This window comes from Macrobrachium rosenbergii, chromosome 51, assembly GCF_040412425.1.
Source record: "Macrobrachium rosenbergii isolate ZJJX-2024 chromosome 51, ASM4041242v1, whole genome shotgun sequence".
NCBI classification, from domain to species: Eukaryota; Metazoa; Arthropoda; class Malacostraca; order Decapoda; family Palaemonidae; genus Macrobrachium; species Macrobrachium rosenbergii.
In genome coordinates this window covers 49,779,870-49,804,810 of record NC_089791.1, presented here as the reverse complement: position 1 = coordinate 49,804,810, position 24,941 = coordinate 49,779,870, and the positions used below count along the sequence as shown (strand labels likewise).

The 24,941-nt window shown below is 38.2% G+C and overlaps 2 protein-coding genes across 12 annotated transcripts in view; one reads left to right on the top strand and one right to left on the bottom strand.

The window, feature by feature from the left end:
• LOC136833389 (uncharacterized) overlaps positions 1 to 24,941 on the top strand; it is an 84,892-nt gene that overhangs the window by 51,565 nt on the left and 8,386 nt on the right. For 3 of the 10 annotated variants that reach the window (XM_067095464.1, XM_067095463.1, XM_067095465.1), the window contains 3 exons: positions 5,548 to 5,781; positions 5,946 to 6,145; positions 7,423 to 11,107. In XM_067095464.1, coding sequence (XP_066951565.1) covers positions 5,548 to 5,781; positions 5,946 to 6,145; positions 7,423 to 7,432 — 444 coding nt within the window. In that variant the 3' untranslated portion in view covers positions 7,433 to 11,107. Of the gene's footprint in view, positions 1 to 5,547; positions 5,782 to 5,945; positions 7,112 to 7,422; positions 11,108 to 24,941 lie in introns of those variants that run through there. The other 7 variants (XM_067095471.1, XM_067095469.1, XM_067095468.1 and 4 more) reach the window with 6 other exon arrangements.
• LOC136833390 (neuralized-like protein 2) overlaps positions 14,752 to 24,941 on the bottom strand; it is a 49,127-nt gene continuing 38,937 nt past the window's right edge. For both annotated transcript variants that reach the window (XM_067095472.1, XM_067095473.1), the window contains one exon: positions 14,752 to 15,825. The gene's annotated coding sequence lies outside the window, so the exon portion shown is untranslated. The remainder of the gene's footprint in view (positions 15,826 to 24,941) is intronic.

Here is a 24,941-nt window from a genome sequence, read left to right as displayed (position 1 = left end):
AGCACCCAATGTCCAAGCTCCCAGTGTCCACGAAACGTTCAGCGTCCGTGAAACGTCCAGTGTCCAAGCACCCGGCGTACGAGTGCCCAGTGTCCGAGCACCCTATTTCTGTTGGCTCATAAGTTGGTGTACACTCAGCAGTTGTCAAGCATTTGGCACCCCAGTTAGGACATCCAGTCTCTGACCTGACAAGTGCGGTCTCTCCTGTCACTGAGGACCCGTCTTTGGCTCCAATTCAACATCGGTTGAACAACATTTTAAACCTCCTTTAGAAACCTGCTTCAGTGTCACAGGAGCCTCCGGATCTAGATATTTGTCGTACTCTACTGGAGAAGCTCCTTCCTTGGGAGTTTCTGCCTCCTCTCAAGGGACTTCTTCAGTCTCATTGATGTGAGATGTCTTTCGGCGTTCTCCTCTGCCAGGATTTTATTTATGGGTTTGGCACTAGACCATCTCATTAAAGATATTTTCAAGGTCTTCGAGGTCCTGGGCTTCTTGGACTGGACCATGGGGGCTCTAGCCAAGAAAATAGAAGACTGCACCACTCTTCAGGAAAACTTCACTACAGACTGGCTAGGGGTTCTTTCATGTGCTGACAGAGCGATTAGAGACAGCACCCCATGAGTTGGCAACCATCTTTTCGACAGAAGTGTTCAAAAAGAGGGACTTATGGTGTTCTTACTCCACAAAAGGAATCACCCCCTCTCAGAGATCGTCCCTCCTGTTTGTTCCCTTGGATTGTAAGAGTTTGTTTCTGCAAGCTACTTCAGAACAATTGACAGCTGAACTTCAATAGAAAAAAGTTAAGTATACCTTAGTTTAACCAGACCACTGAGCTGGTTAACAGCTCTCCTAGGGCTGGCCCAGAGGATTAGATTTATTTTACGTGGCTAAGAACCAACTGGTTACCTAGCAATGGGACCTACAGCTTATTGTGGGATCTGAACCACATTATGACGAGAAATTAATTTCTATCACCAGAAATAAATTCCTCTAATTCTTCATTGGCCACTCAGAGAGTCGAACGCTGGGCCAACAGCATGCTAGCCGAAAACTCTACCCACCCCTCCAATGAAGAACTGAACTTCAATAGAAGTCTGCACAAGATTTGCTAGCACATTCGACCAGACATACCAGGGAACCAGGACGAGCACCTTTGGCGACTGCGAGTGTTAAGACAGTCTCCCCTCTGGCACAGCAGCCCTTTGAAGATGGCAGAGGCCGCTTTAATCCCTCCCATGAACTAATCCCCAGCCAGTACGATCTAGCAAGACGACGACTGTCAAACCCATCACTTACAAGTGAGGATCCTGTCCTCCGTGTCCCTGTGGGAGTAAGGGTTCTCCATTTTTGGGGCAAATGGAAGGCCAGGAATGTGGAGCCTTGGGTTTTAAAAGTTCTAAAGGAGGGCTTTGCAATCCCTTTCAGCGAGAAACCTCCCTTAGTAACCTCGCCCATCAGCTTAAAAGCCTACTCAATAGGCTCTGGGAGGTTTTCAGCCCTGTCTTGAGAAGTCTCAGCCCTACTCGAGAAACAAGCTGTGGAAGTGGTCAAAGAATTAAGCACAGAGGGGTACTACAACCGCCTGTTTGTCGTCCCCAAGTCATCGGGAGCTTGAAGACTTGTAGTGGATGTCAGTGCTCTGAACTTCTTCATTCAAACAACAAAGTTCAGGATAAAAATGAACCATCCAGTCCTGTCAGCCATCCAGTAGGGAGACTGGATGGTGACGATCGACATGCGGGACGCATACTTCCATGTTCCAGTACACCCAGAATCTAGGAAGTATCTGAGGTTTGTTTTCCAGGGTATCAATGTCAGTCTATATTTAAACGACTGGCTTCTATGCTCCCCCTTGAGATCCAAATGCAAGGAGGACTTCAGAAGACTCTCCACCTCACCCAGGATTTGGGTCTTCTAATCAACTTCAAGAAATGCCAACTACGCCCTACTCAATCATTTCTTTATTTGGGGATGAAGATTGGTTCTCTGAATTTTTGGGCTTTTCCATCCCATCAAAGGATTCAAGACTGCCCTCAGAAAGTCTGAAAATTCCCCTCTTGCCTGTCCTGCTCAGCCAACGAATGAATGAACCTCGTAGGAACACTGTCATCCATCAAGAAGTTCATGCCATTGGGGAAATTACACACCAGAATGTTACTGTTCTTCCTAAAGGCCAGTTGACACAGGAAGGACCTTCCGGACTTGTTTGTCTTCCCCATCACTCCCGAAATCAAGGAGGACCTTTGGTTGTGGCTTATAGGAGACAGATTTTCAGTAGGAAAGTCGCTGTACCTCAGAGCCCCAACCTAGCCTCGTATTCAGATGCATCAGATCTGGGCTGGAGGGCCCTCTGAAACGACATGGAAATTTCCAGGATGTGGTCTCCAGCCGAAAGGAATTTACACATAAGTGTGAAGGAGCTGAAGGCGATCCATCTGGCTTTGCAACCCTTCTCAGCAGCAACTTTCAACAGGACAGTTGCTGTCCTTTTGGACAGCATGACCGAACTGGCCTACATCAGGAATTGGGGGGATTCCTCTTATGGGCACAGAACAGTCATACCAGCATTGTGACACACTTCATTCAGGGCAAGCTAAACGTCCTTGCGGACGAATTAAGTAGTGGCGAAAAGGTTCTTCTGATGGAATAGACACTGAATCCGCAGGTGTGCACCGACTTGTGGAAACGGTGGGGAAAGCCATCAGTAGACCTGTTTTAAACATCAAGGAACCATCATCTCCCTCTGTTTTGTTCACCAGCTCCAGTCAAGCATGGGCAATGGATGCCATGCTGCGGGTTTGGTCGGACTTAGCCGTGTGTGCCTTCCCGCCATCCAGCATGGTGAAGGAAGTGTTGAAGAAGTTCGTTCGTCACTCACACCAGTACAAGAATGACTCTAATAGCTCCATTTTGGCCACAGAAAGAATGGTTCCCGGACCTTCTCAGCCTACTTCTAGAATTTCCAAGGCTATTACCTCAGAAGTGAAGGCTTCTCAAACAGCCTCATTTTCACCGATTTCATCAAGGCTTATCCACTCTCGCTCTGACAGGCTTCAGACTGTCAGGGAGCTTGTCAGAGCAAAGGGGTTGTCAAGAAAAGCTGCAGAAGCAATTGTGGGTTGTAGGCACCAATCTTCTACTACAGTGTACCAAACAAAGTGGGCAGTCTTTCGAAGCTGGTGTTGAAAGCATAACATCTCATCTTCTAAAACCACTTTAGCCCAAATTGCAGATTTTTTGCTCTTTCTGAGGTCTTTGAGGGGATTAGCTACGTCCACCATCAAAGGATACCGGGCTATGTTAAATTCGGTATTTAAACACAGGGGAATAGACTTGTCTGCAAGTCAGGATATTAGTGATTTGATAATATCTTTGGATACGTCAAAACAAGAGAAATCAACCTCGATCGCCTGGAACTTGGACATGGTTCTTAAATGGCTTTTGAGCCCTCCATTCGAGTCCTTGAATTTCTGGCCACATTTGTTTACTGTCAAAAGCTTGTCTGATATCCTGGACCCAGCAGATCAGGTGAGAATGGTTTGCCCATAAGAGTGCTGAAGATTTATATTGGATGAACTAAAAGCATTAGAGGTTCTCCCCGAAATTTCTGGTGTTCGGTTAAGGACCCATTGCATCCATTATCCAAGAATGCTTTAACCTTTGTAAGGAATGTGATTTCTGAATCACACCTGAGGATTCAAGAGGATGTCCTCCCTTTGTGTAAAGTAAAGGCTCATGAAATTAGGGCAATTGCCACTTCAATTGGCCTTCAAACAGAATCCCTCACTCTCCACGATATTGCAATCCACATATTGGATTAGCTAGCTAATTTTTCTATTTCAAATTCATCTCCATTTCCAAGTGTTTTTGAGTAGTGTATGTCAGTATATCCCACCTGTCTGTGGGATTCAGCTATGTAGTTACTTGTTAAGTTACTTATATTAAAATGACATTTTTATAATAAAATAAAGTTTTATATGCACTTACCAAGTAACTACATGGTCGGAGCCCTCCCTCCTGCCCTCTCATGGACATAGGGCATAAACGATTTGAGCTCTTTAGCTGTGTTGTACCTGTTCTTCCCGAAAGTGGGTGGAGCTAGCTACCTACACCCAAAACAAAAGAGCGCTACCACAATTTTCAAATTTTTAGTTGCCACGTAAAGTAGAAACTAATAGCTATGTAGTTACTTGGTAAGTATGTATAAAACTTTATTTTGCTATAAAAATGTCATTTTTCATTTTGTACTTGATGGTAGTTAAATACTGCACCAAGAATAATGTTATCTGTATACCATACAATCTTAGTATCTAGACTTCAGATCAACAATCATGTAATTAGCAAAGATTAAAAACAGCAAAACTTCCAGAATGCCACCCTGTGGAACAGTAGGTAAGATAGGTCTAGGCTCAGTAAAAAATGTCATCAACAGCAAATTGCTGTTGTCAGTCTTTTAAATTATTATAAGTATTATTATGTATTACAGTATTGTGAAACTACTGAGTCACATTTACAAACTCTCCCAGGGCTTGATCAGAGGATTCTGTTTTAGTGAGAGGTGAAAATCTAAGCAAGGTTATGCTAAATTAGTTGGGTAGCTATGTGGGAAGTGACCAAAGGAATGGAGGAAATTTAAAAGACAAAGGAATGCCTAAGGACTCTGCAAAAAAACTTTAGTATCTAAAGTGTGCTGCAAAAGGCACACTGTAGACAATACGCTTTATTGTGGCATGTCACCTAAAATACTGTGAATGAGATAAAGTACATAGCCTCCAACTTGTAAGTTACAAAGCTTATTTATTGACATTGTGTGGTCAACTGCGTGGTCAAAGGCAGTACTAAAATCAGTTTGAACAAGTCTGGATTCTGCAAGTTTCTCACGGACATCACATGTACCCGGAGGTTTCATGTAAAGAAATTAGCTCTGAGGAACTATCATCTTGTTCAAGAATAAGGGTTTAAAGTTCAACTTTACATCAACTATAGAACACTGGGAGGATGAAAATTAGTTTATAATTGTTACAGCTGGCGTTTCTGCAACCCTATCGAACAGGCACCCTATTTGTATCTGCAAAAAATAAAATATGGTTATATTTTTTCCATAATATTCAAGGCTCTTGTTATGCTGATGTACACCTGAAGAGGCAAATTATCTCATACAAAGCTAATGATAAGCTGGAAAGGTAAGTGTGCATTGTGTGTTGTGTGGAGCCACCGGCATTGATAATGAGTGTCATTTATCTGGTTGTGTGGTTTGGTGACTAATACTGTACTCTTAAAATGTGTGAACTATTCCAGTAGACAACAAGAACTGCAATAAGAATCTGTTTCATCGTCATGAAATACAGTTCTCCCAATTTATTTATAAAAAATTTTAGCTTTGACAAAAAGGTGTTGATTTAGAGGTCCTCGAGGCATAGCAGTTTATTCAGTTATTTTCTAGTACTTTAAAAGGTTGGGTGTTAGCATTTGGTTTTGAAGACTGATCATAACGCTAAGTTTTAACAGTATCTTAAAGGAAGTATCCAATTTTTATTGGTTTAGGCCCGTCATAGTTTGGATGAGAGTGATGACTGTTTGGATTTTGAGATCCAGGCTCCTGCACATCCTCACCTAGAAAACCTAAGCGTAACAGGTGTGGTTAGTGATTCACGTCTGCGTTTTCTTTTGAGCCATACACCAGCGGTTCGTAATTTACATTTAGATGGTGAACTCGAGTGGCTTCATGATGACATGTTCAAGACACTTCTGGATGAAAATCCTCTAACAAAATTGGAGGTAAGTAAAATTTATGTTAGTTTTGTTGCTTAGTTTTCTCTTCCAAACAAAACTGAAGTTAGCCTTGATAATTGAGATGCATTTTGATGATGGGAGAGTAAATATGAAATTTTGTAACAGTAAAGTTTTTATCATAAGTTGATTACAATTTGTGAACTTTTCAGTATGTATGGTTTAATGTCTCTACGACAATCACGCTGAACACAGTACGTCTCTTGCTGCTCCACGAAAATTCAGTTCGCACCATTGGTCGCTTGTGTCACATGGCTGAATCCACAATGAGTGAGTATCAAGAACTCCAGGATTTAGTTCGCCAAAGGAATCTTGATGTGAAGCTTATATGGGTGACAGATGAACGAAACAGGTAACACTGCATCATGGTAAAACTACTTTGTGATGTAGCCTAATAATTGTGTTTAACTCTTTGTAGAATAGTATGACAGTAAAATGGCGGCTAACTGAATGAATGCACACTATATATTTTGCATTGAATGTCTCGTGTAATATTTTGGACAGTGCACACTTTTCTCTAGAAACATCTTCACTTATCTGCAAAGGGTTAAAGATTATTATGGAATGGAACTGCCTTTGAGAAAAGCTTTAATGATTTTTCAAGGGATGCCAGTGAGTATTTGTGATACAGTATTTTTTTAATGTGATTTAACCACTTTAAAGATAGAAAATATACTACATTTAGTATGTGTGACTGTAAAGTGCACTGTATTCAAAAAGTGGCCAGACCTTAAAAAATGGAAACTAAATTCAGGAGTAATTGCTCGTTGTAATTCTCTTGACTGAAAAATTTATAGTTTTGTAGTGCAACTAAAAGGGTAGATTGGTCAACTGAAGGTTCATTGAACTTGGTTGCTATGATTTTTTTATACATGTCAGTAATTTACTGGGAAACCATTGCACCTATGCATTAAATCCATGAGAAACTCAGGAACACTGAAATCAAAGGGACTACATGAGCCTTAGGTTCTTACAGTAAAAATCTTGTTGTAGCTTTTGTTGTCAAGACATGTCAGTATCAATCTTTAATGGAAGTAGGTAAGTTAAGTGATTGTAGTCTAACCTTCTTTGCCTATTTTCATACAAGATGACTACTTTTTATCCACTCTTATTACATATGTTAAATTCAAATTACTTGGTTGAGAGCTATGCAGTATACTGCATTGCTAAATAAATTGGTCAATTTACTGTACTTTATATAGAAAATCTTCCAATCTTTTATGAAAATATTTTGCTTTTAATTGAAGCAAGAGATTGTCCCGTTAATTATATTCAAAGTCTCAAGTTTCCCAATCTTAGAAAAGTTCACACTTGTAAATTGTATTTTTTTCCCTTATCAGAACCTTTCTTTACAGTTTTTTGGGATGTGAAGTAATTGTCTGACAGTCTGTATATGTTTTATAAGTGGAAGCAATCATCTAAATCAACATGTTACAGTTTAATGACAAAATACTGAAGTTTAGGCTCTTTGGATGAAGATTAACATTGTGCAACATGGTTAAATGCAGAGGTATTGTCTTATTCCTAGGTGGAATCAACAAAGATTTTTCCGGTAAATCTGAGCAGCAAGCAGTTTCAAGGATTTTATAATCAATATTACTATTCTCACTCTCTTGTGTGACTTTTCAGATATGACTAAAGTGGTAAGTTGAAATCAAGAGGGTGGCGTATCAGTGATCTCTGGTGCTTAAGGAGGTAATGTACTTTAATATTATGGCATGAATTAGCAAAGGGAACGGTGAAACTATTTATATTATAATCAGACTTGACTCTGTGAAACCAACATCATATAGCTATATGTACAGTATTCAGCAGCACATTGCTATATAGGAGGATGGTACATGATGGTAGAGTATTACCTTTTGAAGTGCTATCCTAGATGCAGCAGGTTTGAAAAGGAAGAGGAATTGAAATAGGAGCATATGGAAGGTGTGTGGTATTGATATGAGCAGCTCAAATCAACAAATACAATCAGTCAACTTTAAAGTGCAGAAAGTGCCTTGTTGGTGGGTGTTCCTTAGTTGGCAACAGTCTACAGTGTGCTGCAAACAGCGAACTGTAAGCAGTACAAAAGGTTCTTTGCAGCAGTCTTTCAGGCCCTAGCTTCTTTTCTTCTTGCCTTGTACTTTCATTAGTTTCATGTCACTTTCAGCTTAGTTATTTGACTATTTCCAACTTTTCATTAAATTTTTATTAGTCATTTGAATAACTTCTTCCTACCATTCTTGTGAGAGAGTACAAATGACTCAGTATTCGGGTTTAACTACATCAGGAAAGAAACATTGCTAATAGGTGATGGTTTCATTTTTTTTATTAGAGGAACTTGCAGGACAACACACCAGTTGTATAGTTGAAGCCCTCAACATAGCTCCTATCAGTTAAATTTTGCTAAATGCTTAAAGCCACTGTACAGTACCTGTATTTGTACCTGTCATCTGACATTTGTCATGCCAGGAGCCAAATTTAGTTTCCTTACATTAGATGATTACCCTTTTGCCAACCTTCCAAACCTTTGACTGTAGCATAGCTTCTGTGATACGATCTTCCATAGTCTTTGGTTTGAGTTTCTTGCTTGAAAGCACTGTATAGTAAAGCTTACTTACCTTTAATTTATTCATTCAGCTTTTTATTTCATTACATGATACTCATTTTAACATATTCTGTTTGTTTAGTAGTTACTAATTATGCATAATTATTTGTTTTTTTCATATTCAAGTTATTCCTTCTCACTCAAGTCCTATCAGAGTTGAAATTTTTAGCTCTCTAATTAAGCTATTTTACATAGGTAATTAATACACGTAGGCAGTTTTCTGTTAAAGGTTGCTAGGCTAATTGAGGGCCTTTTGGGTCATTTTTTAAAAATACATACATTATGAGTACTGTATCGGTAATAATGATTGGTGCTCAATTGTGCACATAGAAGAGAACAGTAGAAGTTGAGGGATAAAGATAGTGGGATTGAAAAGAAATTTAAGTACAGTACAGTATATTGATTTCTGATAGAATTTAACTAAAATGGCTGTTATTAGTATAATTAAATTACAGGAGATATACTGTTCCAAATGAGGTGACTAGTTGGAAATAAGAGCTAAATTATATTACATACAAATTTGTCAAGTGAAAATCATTATTGGTTATAGTTTGTTGCCAAAAAAATTGCATTGTAAAGCAGGCCTGTCCAACTTCATGTAATTGAAAGGCTGTGTTAAAAAACTGGCTCCCCAGTGGCCATACCAAGAACACTGCACCTACAAACATTAGGTCATTGGACATGTTCCTTGTAAAGGATTTACTGAAAGTGTAATCTTTGTTGAAAAGGAAAAATACATTCAAATAAGCAATGTAGTGCTTATTTAATTATGAGAACACTGGATTTTCATTGGCCAAAGTAGTTAAAAATACATTAGTGTTTATCATTGCCAATTATGGTAAATGAGAAATGCATGTGCCCCTGAGCATTAAACATCTCAGGTTCAAAGTTTTGGATAACACTCGCATTTGAGTAATTTAAAAAGTCCTTTTCTTATTTTATTCTGACAGATTTCTGACTGGGGTCAGATCTTAAATTTTCTTGTTGACAGTTGGTGATTTTACAAAAACTGAAATATCTTCTTTAAATTGCTCTGAATTTGGCAAATTGATTCATAGAAACATCTATGAGCATCTGCTTATGAAAATGAAATTCCCTGAAAATTCCTCAATTCTTCTGAATGTTCTTTACAAGTTGAAGAGAAGTGTAAAATTGCTGTTAGCGAGTGTTGACTCAAGAAACTGCTGTTTGCATATAAAGACTTTTACATGTCTTTTAAATGTGCATATCAGCCTGTAGATTGAAATTCAGTTAATTCTAAGGGTTAGTCATATCCATTAAAAAGGCAGGATGTAGTATTTGATTTTCAGGTTCCATTGTCTGACTTCACTTTGGATCTGACAAGCAAAGATAGGGTACTGTATTTGTAAAGGATAAAAGCATCCTAGACATTTTCCAGTGCTTGACGAATGATTCTCAGTATGTTTCAGTATTCATGTTTACAAAGAGCTTTGTTTTATCTGAGGTCCACACAAAATCATTCTGTGGACTGCATTTAGTCCTCAGACAGCCCTGTTGTAAAGCATAAATAAGCAAAATTCACTTGTAGTTATATAAAGCACAAAAAGACTTGTAAATCCCACAAGCAAAATTGTAGTTACTATTGACCTGTGTTAGCCTCACAACCTCATTCATGCAGTTGAAAATGAGTAAAGGTTTTATGGCAGTCAGCCAACAGCAGATATTTAAATGGAACAAATGTTGCATTACAAAGAGGGAAAATTGTTCATTCATTACACTAATCTCTGAAAGAAGTGTTTCTTTTATTTTGTATCAAGTGATGGCTAGTCTCTTGTCTACCTAACCTAATTTGCTTCAGATAGCTGTGAGGATTGTTCAGTCCTCCTAACATTTACTACTCCTAATATTTAGGCATGGATTGATTAAACATCTTAGTCTGCAGGAAGGAGAAAGGCCTAGGCATTCTTGCAGCGCAATAACTCAAGGGAATACTGCATGTAGCACAAAATTATAAATTTCAGTGCAAAATAGTTACTGTATTTCTCATTTGAGACACTGTGAATGAAAACATGCACCCTGTAATTAATTAAGTATTTTTTGCAATAAAAAAATTTTTGAGGACTTAACAGCTCACCATACTAGCAAGTCCAAGTAGCCAAATCTGTGTAGTTTTTTCTTTCACAGCATATTATCTCATTTTGGACCTCTCATCCAATGTTTGTGGCTGTTATTAATTTGACCTTTGAGCGCTAAGGTACAACACAAGTTTTAAGATAGTATTTTAAGAAAAACATGGGAAATATATTTTAAATTTTAAAGAGTTTTCCTGGTTTTAAATTTTCATTTGAGTGTACGATCTTTTAATTATATATTTTGATATGTAGACTCAACATGTAGTATAATTGCTGTTCAGCTTGTTTAACTGTAGGTTTTGTATTTTAGGTGTAATCAAGGGAATCAGTCTTAGGGAATGATTTCAATGCTGTTGCTCTCACCCCTTTCTAAGAGCTATAATACTAAGTAGAATACCTCCATGCCCAAATTAACAGGCCACAAATAATGTAGGGTCAGCTCAGATGAAGATATATCAGTGCTTTGACAGGCACTTCTTAAATTGGATGCTCTGTTAGAGGGTATATTATTCTTTTACCTTTATTCCAGATAGTCTTGACATGGTTTGTCAGATCAGGCATTTCTGTTATTTTTGTTGATTACTGTAGAATTAAAAATTATTATTGGTTTAATAAACATTAATAATATGTAGTATTGTATTTATATCATGGTTATCAATGCTATGCTAATATTTCTACTTGACAAGAGTTAAGGTATATTTTTTATTTATATGTTAGCATGTTACTATAAAACAAGCAGGTTTATATCTGGCTACTGAAAATCATATCATTTAGCAGAAAAGGAGAAGCTGTGCCTTCTGGTTTTGTAGAATACATATTAGAGAAAGGCACTACTAGTTCACAAGATATATATTTTTGTACACAATAAATAACACTGTATTAAAGTTACCTACCAAACATTGAAATGGACAATACAAAGTCAGGCATCGCAGGCTTAAAAGGATGTCAATTGGTTTTACAGTTAATTTCACATTCATTTTGTAGAGGCTTTTAAATTTAGGACTACTGTAATTTCCTTTTTTTATATATGTTGTAGTTTTTATATTAAGAATTATACTTTATTGCATCTGTCTGTATGTTATTCATTTTTAACTAAGAACTATAGTACTATAAGTTTAATATTCATCCTTGAAGAAATTAATGTAAATATTTGTATGGATGCGTAGTCAACATATTTGCCTGGAAACATACCTTTGAAAAGTAACCCCCTTAATAAGGCCTTGAATAAAATAATCTTAACATGAATTACCATATTCACTATTAAAAGCTGATTATACAGTAGTTTGATTAGGGATTCATTTATACAAAAGAGAAAATGTAGCTTAGGAAAATCACACCTGTACCAGACCAGCTCAGCCAGGTTGCTTTACAGCAAATTACTCTAAAAGATCACATTTTGAAATGAAGTGGAGTCTTTATGAGGCAGTTAAACACATGCTAAATGTTCAAGTGAGTCGGAGAAAGATGCAGGAATCAAAGACGACAGTCACACAAGGTTAGACAAGAAGGCATTGGTTCCATTCATTTTAGCAACCAGTAAGTCGAGTGCACTTAATGGATTATTTCTTTAAATGTATTTTTATTTTCCAATAGCAAAATCCAGTAAGGTGTAGGTTTGTGTGTATTTGCAGTGATTTTTATTACTTTATAGGTTTTATTATTCTGCTCAGTTTCCTTCTATATATTCATCTCGACTACTGTTCCACTTCCCCCTGCATGTGCCAACATTTTGGGAAGAATGATACCTTAATCATGCTTTGGTGATCTTTCACAGGATAATAGGGGCCAACATTTTGTTGCCTGATTGGACTAGTATGGTATTTGATTCCCAAACTGGATCAGGTGGGAACAGCATGGATGCATATTTTATTTTGATGGTGTTTTCCATTTAAGGGGCATTGGAGAGAGGGACTGTGACCTTTCCAAATTGGGTTCTGTTTGTTGGTTCAACAAAGTTGAGCTCTCTCTCTCTCTCTGATGCATCACTCCTGACTTTTAGCAGGACCTTGTCTGCCTCTGATGTGTTCGCAGCTCCTATGTCACGTACCCGAGATTTTTGGTAGCTCACAGGGAATCTTTCTGCTACGTATTAATCTGCGGGGTTTAATTTTTTTTGATTCCTCTGAGTCCTAGTTTCTGGCTTTTCTGTGAATTGAGGTTTTGCAGTCTGGTGTCTGCTACCATTGCTTTTTGGCCTTAGTGGTGGTTTCTGACTCTCCTGTTCAAGGCATTTAGATCTTTATTTGTTTACTTGAAGAATTTTAAGCAGCTTCCTTTGGTTTTATGACCTCCCATAGTGCATCTTCAAAAGTAATATTTATCAGCATAGCCTTATGGAAGGTGGCTCCAGAGGTCATGGCAGAGACTTGGATGAGTAGCAGGCCCTATCCCTCTGCCCATTACACTTACACACAACAGAATTCATGGTTTGGTACAAGGAATGTGGTTCTCATCTGCCTTGATTCTTGGTTCCCATGGTTACAGAAAAAGTCTGCAATCACAGGAACCAAGAGCCAAGGCAGCTGGGTTTGCCCTCCTGTTTCTCTTTTAACATGACTTTGTTATACTCTTTCATCTTGCTTATCTCTTAAGGAACTAGCTTCTAGTAGCAGCAGAATGTTTTGCTTACATTTTTGGCTCCTGCAGTTGATTTCAAGGATTTCAACGAGTCTGAGTTGCTTCTTGATGGTGGTATACAGGGCTTCACATTGCTTTTTAGCTCCTATCAAGAGAATTTTTCAGTTTTTGCTTCTCAAGGCTGTGAGCATGATTGTCTTTCCTCTTTCGAAAGATACGGTATCTTGATTTTGCAAGAGGTAGTAAATAGCTGGATTGCTCAAGGCTTCTTTTCTATTTAAAGCCTTTTATGCTTTGTTCTACCTAAATTGCAATTGAAGCTAATCATGATAAATGCATTTAATGTAATAAACATTGTTTTTACAATTAAACATTTTTCCTTTCTTTTTTCTTAAATCTAAATCTTCAACACCCCCTTGCTCTTTAGATGGGGTTTGGCACAAAATGAGAGGTACCAGTAAGCAGGCAGTGGACTGTGAGCTGGACATGCAAGGTAGGATTTTTCTTTTTTAAGCTCTTGAAGACTGTGCAGCTGGGTCTACTTCACAATGTATGAAGGCTAAATATGATAAATTATGTTTTTTCCTCTAAATTTGAACACATTTTTAGATATTTTGCAGTCATCCAACTGTGGAAGACCTATATTGGGATACTATTTTTTAATTGCCGGGAAGCCCAGTTCTGTCCAGTATTATGTACTGTACCATGACATTAATGTCACTTGACTTCTGTTTTTGTGTTAGTTTTTCCACATTTTGCCATAAATGCCTTCATCAGCTTTACAGAGGACTTTATCCTTAATGTTCTGCCTAAACAAGGTCTGAAAAAGATTACCCGAGGAAAGGTGTTCATGAATTATCTTCAGTGGTTTACATAAGAAATATTCTGCCTAAACAAGACTCCAGTAATGTCATCTCCCTACTAAGAAGCCAGTAGTTTGTACTAAATACCGTTAGCTGAAACTCATGTTGAGGTTAGTGCCCACATATATAAACACCAGTGGCATTTAACTATATAGTTTTTGCTCATGGTATATAGGGTAGAGCTTCAAGTACCTTTTCTCCCACTCTAAGCTTTCTTTACAAGACACTGACATATTGATAGATTCACAGAAATTTTGTAGTTGGTGGGCAAATGTGTGTGCACAGCAAATAGCTTCTGCATTGTATCAAACTGTTTAGGCAGATGACTAGAGAAGCTCAGGGCATTTCCACCTTCACACCATTTCTGTAGCTATATAGACAACTTTCTCAATATTCAGCCAAAACACTTACTCAGGTGGAGTTCTCTATTAGTCTTGAGTAATTCCCTTTTAGATGCTAACTGGTGTTGCTGTGATTTTATAGCACCAACTTGTATCAAAAACAATTGTATCAAAACCAATTGATTAGTAATTGCTTTAGAGCTCACATGCAGTTAGTGGCCTAATAATTCTTCTGTTTGATTCTGCTGTTAAAATGGTTTGAATTTTTCTAAGGTCACCTTACACTTTAGTTGTCACCTTATCCAAAATCAGTAGAATGAGTTTACTAATTGGTTTTAAATCAGGTAAGGCCCATTTAAGTTACCTAGGGCTATTGTAAATTAAGTTGTACATTACGATAGCTGCTGAGAAAATACTATGGTACATTTCCAGGTGTCCACCGACCTTGGTGCTAAATACAATGCAGTATTAAATAGGGAAAGGCAAACAATATCTGAAGGAGCACATGTTTTTATAAGATAAAAAGGGGTGGTAGTAACAACTGCTACCACTGTTAGTGAACTAGGAAATCTGGGCAAAGAAAACATTTGTGTATTAAAATTACAGCTGCCCAAATATGAAACTTACTTATGTCCAAATGTTTCTATATTTATACAAGCTAAGATTTACAACAAAGTCATACTTTACACTCCTCTTGTATAAGCAATAAGTGTTATTCACATAATACCAAATGCTTCACAAAAGATACACTGTATGAAGTATCCAAATCAGGAATTCTTCCAACAAAATACTCAAGATAATGTGATCTGCCCTCCCACCCCATATTAAAGGAAGTTCATCTTCCATGACAAGCATTTTTTCCTCACATGGTGGCATTTAACAAATTTTATTATTTTTAATGCAGATATTGTTATCACAGATAGTTCACGGTTCACGGCAGCTTTATACTGCAATCCTTTTCAGACAATTTACGCATTATTGTGAGCTTACAATAGGTGATTTTTTTCCTCTCCTATATAAATATCTTCAGTATTTAACAATTCTAAACAACAAAAATCTATGAAACACCAGCATTAATGTACAAAAGTCAGTCGCACACTGTCATATGTAAAAATGTCTGCAGAGGTTCACAAAGTTTTGTTAAGGTTGCATTTAAATTTTAAGTTTATAGATGTACAAAGATTGATCAGTACGAATTGCATGCAAACTAATTGATAGAAAAAAGCTTGGGGATCATGTTAAACAAAATGATGAACTGTTTCTAAACAATAAAACAAAATGGCTTTCAAGTTTTCACACTTTTGAAGGTTGTCAAATTTTTTCATGGGATCCTCAAGAACGACATAAAAACCAGAAAAACATGGAACGCTTGAACCTCCATTATATAAACAATTTCCACTATAAAAGTGACTTAGCAAAATGGATTAAATGGTTTATTATACCACCACGATGCACAGGACGCACTTGTGAAGCCATATGTTGGCATAAGCCATACATACAACAATTCTTAATCACAGCCACTGTTTGACTTGATACATCTATGGTGACCATCTCTCAACACTCAAAATCTGTAAATAAAGCATTCAAATTTTATCACTAACACTAAAGACAAATTTGCATGCAAACTGCTAAAAAGCACATGGACAAGAGCTCTGTGTAACATTTTTGAAACTTCAGTAGTACTTTTTTGTGCCAATCACAGTATATTTCTTGGAACTTATCATCAGTCAGTTTCCTACAACCGAATTTCACTGGAGGAAAAATTAAATCCAACTTGTTTGAAAATAAATCCATCAATCATGTAAGAGCCCTCACTTCCAGTCCAAATGGTCCTTAGACATACAGTATTCAGTCGTGTAATCAGAAGCATATTTGCTAACACCAACTGTTAATGCACGAGTGCCTGTACCTACCTGCAATGCACTAAGTTATTCCAGTAATAATCCTCTCATTTATTCCTACAAGTCACCAACTCCAGCCTGTCTCAGACCTCCACCTCTTACTAGTTTCAGCAAGTTATGATGTATTTTTTTTCATAAACCCATTCATAAATACTAGTGCTCTCTTCCGTTCCCTCTCTAACATAGAGTCTAGCACAGCTGAATGAGCAGTGGTGACTTCAAGTTGAGATTGGGTGGATGGCTGAATATTTTGTTTGTCTTTGTATGCATTGCACGCAATGTAAAGCTGTTTTATGATAAAGGGTTCGTATGAAAATCTTGAAAGTTTCATATGATATACAAACAGGTTTATGTTCCTTAACAACAACACTTGTAGGTCAGCTGTTGATGGTAAGAGGCAACTTTCTCAGTTGTATTTTGTGCAGAGTAAAACCATTACTTAGTGTTACTTCACTTGAAAATAAGCACTGCTTTGTGTTACTTCACTTGATTTTCAACTACCTAATACAAATTATGTATAATTTTTTCCCAGACATTAATATACATTTTGTTCTGCTATCAGTAACTGGTATCTGTAATATGAGCTTCTTTTCTGCAAAATAGGTACATGATCGGTTTCACAATTTACATTGATATCATTGGGCTTGCTGCTTGTATATATGCATGCAGACAAGTAAAGTGAAGTTCTGAGTTACATACTAATTATTATACGGTCATTAATCACTTAACCTGAGTTTGCCTACAAAAGTTCACTTATTGTTGTTTTCCACTTGTTTAGCCCAACAGTGCTCTCATCTCGCAACATTTGCCAACTGGTCTGCTGACCGATGCACTTGTTTCAAGAACAGGACAATGTACTGTGTGAAGGACAAGCTTTCTATTACCATAGTTTCTGCTTAGGCATCCTTGGTTTCATTGTTGACTTCTGGGTCTTCCACTTCTACTGAAAAGGTTAAGGAACATCAGTCTTGAAGCAATGTACCAATGCTGACTGCTCAGCCTGCCCCACTCACCAGATCCATAGTTTGGTTGCTCTACCATGAGAGTGAACTATGCCTTGACATGACCAGTCACATATCAGCCAGCTTTTGTTAAACTGAACTCCTCTCTTGTATTTTGTAACTCCCTTACCAAGATATGCCTGCTCATATGGTACCTCATACCATATACCATGCTGCTGCTTCTTCAAACTGCAAAGAACATTCTTTGCCATGTTACTTCATCTTAGTATGCCTTTCTATATGAAGGTCTTCCTGCTATGACTTTTCCTAAGGTGTCAACTGTTCCAGTGCCGTCTTACTCTACCTGCTGCACTGATGGTTGCTAATGCAAGGCCCCTCCTGCTATTGTGCCTACTGCACCAATGGCTGCTGCTGTTATTTCTCCTGAGCCTCCTGCTTATGCTATATGGATTCTTTTATCCACGTTAGTTCCTTGGGCGTCTCCAGTCACTCATACTGAATTGTCAACAAAACTTGCCATTGCAGTGTATTCTGTGCCTCCTGTACTTGCTGCACTTCACTTTCAGCACTTCATTCCACAAAGCCCATGCTCTTCCTGCTGTGTTGTAAAGCTCCTGCACATACTGCTACAGAACTACTGCTTACTGCTCCTGTGGCTGCTTGTGGCTTTGTCAGCTGCACCAGTCCTTCTGGTATTTTATGTGCTACAGTTGTTGCAACTTCCCTACCATTCAGTATTGGATATTGCTCCTTCAGCTCCTACTATTGTTGATATTCCAGCAATCCTTCCTCTTCCAATTGTTTTCCTATAGATTTGTTGTTAACCTATACCAAGTCAGGTAATTCTGCTTTCCATTTCCATCTGTCCTAGTTAATCTTCTCCTAGTACTACCCAGCAGTAGTGGCACAGGCAGAAGTTCATGAGCCTCTGAAGTGCAGCATTCTTGGGAAACTTCTTTCAAAGATTGTGATCATTTCATCATACACACTTGCTTCAGTCACTTAGGGCAATTACCTTCAAGTCACCCAGGTCCTGCTATGGCTGTGAACACATGTGCCTAAAGGAAAAACATCTACATGCAGCTGAAAGACACCTTCCAAGTTAGTGATGAGACTTTCTCATCAAAAATACGCACTCAAAATCATCTTAACAGGAAACGTTCATCATCCTTGGTCCATGTGACCCTGAACAGTAGGTAAAGAAATAACTTCTTGTCTGTCCTTGCCTTCTACTGCTGCAGTCACCCCAAAGTAGGCTCATTTTGATCAGTTGTGAATAATCAGTCAGTTTAAAAAGTTTCCTGATGTGGATAAAGAAGCATTATCCTTTTTTAAGGTAATGACCTGGATGCACAGTGCTACAGCCTTCAACAACTGAACTGTTCAAGGAGGGTGAACTTCTGCTGCAGAATTGTGACCTAAAGATACTGTACCCTGTTGAAGAATGGCATTTAACTGACTTGGCCTGCAAATCAGCTGGAAAATGTCACACACAGTTTCAGCCAGGAAGGTGACATATCTGGGGAAGAAGATTTACACTTTGACAACACTGATTAGTCTTTTACCAAACAAGACCTTAATACTGCATTTGATCCAAGAGTTTCAGTGGTCTCTTGCAGCCGCTTCAAGTAAAGGTCCCTACAAACTACAGCACTTGAAGTGCTTGCTGCATGCAGTTCCCCTTGATACTAATAACCTTTCTCAACATTAAAAGCTCTAAATCTCCAGTGATGGATAAAGTGCCCCTTTGGTTCCATGACCTCCGGGTGTCCTCTTGACACACAATGGGGAGCTCATCATCTTGGTTTGGAGGCAATGGGAACCTGGTTACAGGCACACAAAAAGCACCACACACTCTTTAAAATAAGGGATAGGTGTTCCAGGTCCTTAAAGTTTTTACCATGTCATGAACCACAAAGGAACAGGATTAATGAACCTCTGTGTCATCTGGCAGTGGAGATCTTCATGTGAGCACAAAGGAACCAAATGACCCTATGTTAGTGCAAAAATGATGGAATGTCACTGTAGACAGCCTCAGCAAGGGCAACTAAGCCCTGCCTTCACACTGGTCACTGGATTTTGAAGACTGCTAGGCTCTCTGGAGGCTGTATGGCATGCTCTTATTGGATTTCTTTACACAGGCTTCTGGTGTATTCTGTGGTATAACAGAATCCAGTAGCCTTGAAGCTGGAAACCATGCTTCACAGCTGGGACAAACTCAAGACTTACACGTTCCCTCCACTCTGTATGATCCAGTAAGTGTTAATGAAGACCAGATTCCAACCACACCAGACTATTGGCTGTGGCCACAGCAGAATTGGTAGAGTATTTAGGACTAATAAGCTGTTTGTGAACCCTGTGCAAATTTCTTGCTGACCCAAGCTCCCTGTGCTTTTCCAGTCTAGAGGTTACTGAGCAAGGCTTTTCACAGCTCACTGTTGCACCCAATGCCCATCCCTGCCAACCTATTCCCAAGCAAAGGGAGGTATATCATTAAGTGCTGGAGCTACAGGATATTCAAGTTCCTGCATACAGGGGCCTGGAAGACAGGACAATCTATTAAGTTGCTGTCATGAGACCTACTCACAGTACAGTACTCCAAAGGTTACCAAGGTCTCTTGTGAGCCACCACCTTGATATCAATTGTAAATTACCTGGAGACAACTGAAAGGGTCACTGATGCTAAAAAAATATATTAAATACTTAATTTAAGATTTATGTTTTAAATACTTACCTCTCCATTATGTAGCTTTTACTTCCGTTCCAGTGGGAATTCAACTGATTGAAACAAAAAATGAGAACACTTGTTTTCTATGAATATCCTTCTTCTATCCATCTACTTCCCCCACCCTCCACCAGGGGACTAATAGGTACAAACACCTGCAGCCAGAAGTCTACTCCTGTCCACTTTGAATGTGGGGAGGCAGAGAGGGCAAATTATATAATGGAGAAGTTAGTATTAAAAAATTAATCTTCAATTATTTATATTTTTTAAATGAACCTTACCTCTCCATTATACAGCTGGTTCCCACATTTGAAACAGGAGGTGGGCAAAGTGAGAATCAGCCAACCCTGAACGGCTACTTAGTAGCAAAATATTTATAAACAAGTGTTTGTTTTAACCAGTGGATCAATCCTCAGGCTTTTAATACCACCTTAGGAGGATTGTCACTCAGGTATGAGATCCTCATCATGAAGTTAGCTGAGGTCTTTGAGGATGCCCCTTCAGAAGGAGGGAGGCCACGCCAAAACCCTGCAGAGCCAATGATGGATAACTAACTAGTAGTTATGTACAAAAAGGTAACCTTCTAATACTCAACACAGTGCTTCCAAGCTTTCCAAAAACCACAACCAGATTTAAAAGGTAGTAGACCAAAAAAGACTACCTATGACATGACAGTATCCCCAGCAAACCAGAGATAATGCTCTGCACAATAAATATTTAATCCCTCACTACGGAGATAAACCAAAGCAAGTACAGATTACCATGCCACTGAGTGATTCTGGCCATCATCCAAGGATAAGTTTAAAATTTAAGTCGAGCCACTGCTCATGTCCAGTGGCTTATCTTCCACTAAGGATAGAAATTAGCATGAAAGTCCTCAACCAAAAACCAATGAAAAGGACATTGCATTTCTACTCTTAGGAAACTCTGGTTTCCATATAACTCAAGACAAAACCTTCATGTCAATTTTAACTTTGTTAGTGCAATTCCAATAATCCTTACAGACAATACTGGAACCCCAAGGGGTCAAGTTCCTCAAGCCCTGGTGACTCCAGGATAGGTAAGGATACTGTTGTAGGTAAGGGCTTAGCCCAACACTGTACTTAGCTCAAAATAAGGCATAATGTTGTAAGGGCCTATCCCAAAACTGTATACTTAGCTCAAAATAAGGCAAAATTGCCTTCTCTTAGCAAGGCTTATCTTGTCTAACTAAGACTGTGGCTCTCTAACTCTTTAGCTGTATGTAAGGCTACTGTGAAGTTTCCATAGAAACTTTTTTACAAGAAACTAGTTCTAAACAGTTCAGAGGTCAACAAAACAATGAACTGAAGAACTGCATACAAATTCCAAGGTCAATGACCTGAAGAACCGCATACAAATTCCGAGGTAAACTGCACAGCAAAGACCTGGGAAACTCCACTTTAACACCTTGAAAAACATCTAGATTTCTTTGTCCTCAGACAAGTCTCAGCCAAAGCCACATGGCCCTTTAGCCTTAAAAGCTACTACCAAGAAGTTTCCTAATGTTTGAGAAACAACAGAAACCTAATCATGTTCTTTATAGAGGTATCAGTGCTGGAAAACCCAGTTCCCTCACTGGATAGGTGGGGTATCGTTCTCAAGCTAACACTCTGCTGGTCCTGCTCAGATTCTCCGACCCGGCCGATGAAGAATTAGAGAATTTATTTTCTGGTGATAGAAATTCATTTCTCGTTATAATGTGGTTCGGATTCCACAATGTTGTAGGTCCCGCTACTAGGTAACCAATTGGTTCTTAGCCATGTACAATAAATCTAATCCTTCGGCCAGCCCTAGGAGAGCTAATTAATCAGCTTAGTGGTCTGGTTAAACTAAGGTACACTTAACTTTGGAAAAAATCCCTTAACATGGGACCATGACATACACCCTGACCACTGGTGTTTAAAGAATCGATTAGTAGGTTCTCTCCCAGCACCAATAATGGTATTACTGCAAGACCCTGCCTAGAGTTCATCAGAACCATGGACCATACAAGCAGTCATCTGTAGCTTGTGGGATTGTAATGACAACTTTTTATCTCTTGGTTGCTTGCATCCACCACTGAAAGAAACTAGAAACAGCCTTCCCTGGTCACCTGGGGTAACCAACGCCAAGAGACAACTTACCAAGTTGCCCTAATATACTGATGACTTCCTGAAACCTAGCAAGAGTAGGAAAGGCATGACAGTCTAGATCTACCCAGGAAACAGCTTGGTGTACCTGCCCAAGCTAGAGGACCTTGCACTGGTAAACCAAAAATTGGTAAAAAGACGACTTCCTTTAGTCTCAAACAGGTCCATAACAAGGGATGCCCACAGACCACTGTTTACAGCCAGCCTTTGGATGTTGAAAACCTCCCATTACTATTACTTATCTCAGAGACTGAGAACATCCACTAAATTTTCATAATGAATAATTACCTCCAGCAAAGGTAATAACTCAGGATTAGGTTATGTGAGTTAATTTGACCAACTAACAGAAAAGGGGGCAGAGCATTAGACAGAGTAGTGTTTGCTCTCCCTTAAGCATAAAATTATTAATGTCATCTCAAGAGGCTTATTTATTTGAGTACACTCTAACTGCCCTATATGGCAAAAGAGTGTCAAACCCATTATCTATAAATAAGATCCAGCCTGCATATAACAACCTGAGAGAAAAACCTCAAAATATTTAATGATTTAATAAGTTTATAATGTATAAATATAAACCTACACATTGTGTATATGTATATATATATATATATTATATATATATATATATATATATATATATATATATATATATATATATATATATATATATATACATATATACACATATGTGTATCAATGTATATATATACCCCAAGACAGAGAGAGATGGTTTGTCTATATAACACTGCTACTTGTGCTCTACTTTTCGACATACACCAAGCACTTGAAGTTCCTCCGATTGCTAAAAATTCAGGATTATAGGGGTAACAGACCTCCACTAATACAGGTTACTCCCAAAATTCTAGATCTCCCATGTTCACTCCCCAGACTTACCCTGAGGCATCTAAAGGACTGGATCCTTCTTCCCATGAGAGCTTAAACTAACATCGACTAATAACGAGACCACCTGTTGAAGGTGAAACTTCTCTGCAAGAAAAGCTTCTGAACATTAAGAATATCTTTAACTTCAAAATGAAAAAGCCTGTGCAAGGACTAGTCCTTCCCCAATGCTACCCCCATATTTGGAAAGAGACCCTTATATTACGAAGTACTTATAACAATAATAATAATAAAAAAAAAGGACTCCACCTATCAAATCTAATGCCAAGTCAATGGAAAGCTCATTCGAAGTAACAGATCGATGAGAAGTAGCAGAGGAGCTAACCAGTTACAAAATGGGAAATCAGACAAGACATGCATCCCCTTAACTTCAGTCTTACTAGTATGATCCTCTATAGTTGCTTATACAACCTAACAAGCTCTCTTCGTTAACAATCAATTACTGCATTTTGTTCAATTACAATTCGTATAGTTATCCAATCATAACTTTTCCCTCAGCAAAACTGGAATAATGCCTATTATGGCAACTCTTACCTTACAGGATTGTACCGAACAAATGTTAAAAATATAAAAGAACAAACCAACAGAAAAACCGAGTGCAGATATCTGCTGAACTCCTACTGCAGACAGCGACAGAAGTAGACTACAGGCTATGGGTGTTTGTACCTATTAGTCCCCTGGAGGGGAGTGGGGGAAGTACATGAATAGAAAAAGGATATTCATAGAAAACGGAGTTCTCGTTTTTTGTTTCAATCTGTCGAACTCCCACTGGCGCGGAAGTAAAAGCCATATAATGGAGAAGTAAGGCTCATTTAAAAAATTTTGTCATATCAAATGTTAATTAGCAAAAATGAGTCAGTTAATAACTAATCTTATGTAAAAATTTGTTATAAACATACATACAGACAAGGTAAAGAGCATACAACTGACTAAAATACATAATTTACATTTAGAATGATACATAGCACATTAAAATTACAAATTCCCATGACAGCTTTTATAATAAAATTAAATATCCTATCCCAAAATTTTGGCCTGGCTATAATTTGTGTGTCCAAATGCTTATAAAAAAAAAAAATAGGCCCTGGAGACCGGCAGATTCAATTGCCAAATGCTAAGAGCCAGCGGGACCAGGCAATCATTACAGAAGGGTTGATTTCTCCATCTATCAATATTGTATGCCCAATAAGAAGAAAGCACAGGACATCTTTACTACTATGATGGCATCACACCATATTTCCAAGAATATACAGTATATCTGGAACAATTACTTTCATTTATTGGGACCTACTTCTTACCAAACTGTTTCTTCTCATTTCCTTAAATGTTTACATGGACTGGTGCCCCACAAAGTGGCATTTTACTTCATCAGCACCAATGCAGAAATTACCTTTGTAAAATTTTCAGCACTAATGAATTGTCACCATCACTGCAAAGCACTTCCTGAGATGCAAAATATTGTTAATTTAAGTTTTGGTGGGTTCCAATATGCTCTGCTGTAAAACTAAGGCCACATTAGGTAATGCTGCTCTGCAGATGCATGCTGTGATCTCTTTTAACCCCCATACCATACCAAAAAATAAAAGGGGTAACTTACAGGTGAGTGTGACAGGAAATGTAAAAATGCATATGGGGTACCTCAATATACCTATACTTTCTATGACTATATTATTATTATTATTGTTATTCAGTAGATGAAACCTATTCATATGGCACAAGCCCACAGCCCACTAACTTGAAATTCAAGCTTCCAAAGAAAATGGTGTTCAATATGAAGAAGTAAGAGGAAGTAAAGGGAAATACAGAAAGAAGAGATCCCAATTATTAAAAAAATTAATTAATTTAAATAGATAAAAATGAATTAAAATGCAAGAGGAATAGTATTAAGGTAGTATTGCATTACATTTTCGCTTGAACTTCTGAAGTTCCAATTGCACGACATCCTCTCGGAGGTGTTCCACAGTCAGCGAGGCACATTTACTGCATATTGGTGCTGCTATTCAGCAAATCTAGTTGCTCTTGGCAGATAAAGGGGATCATGGATCA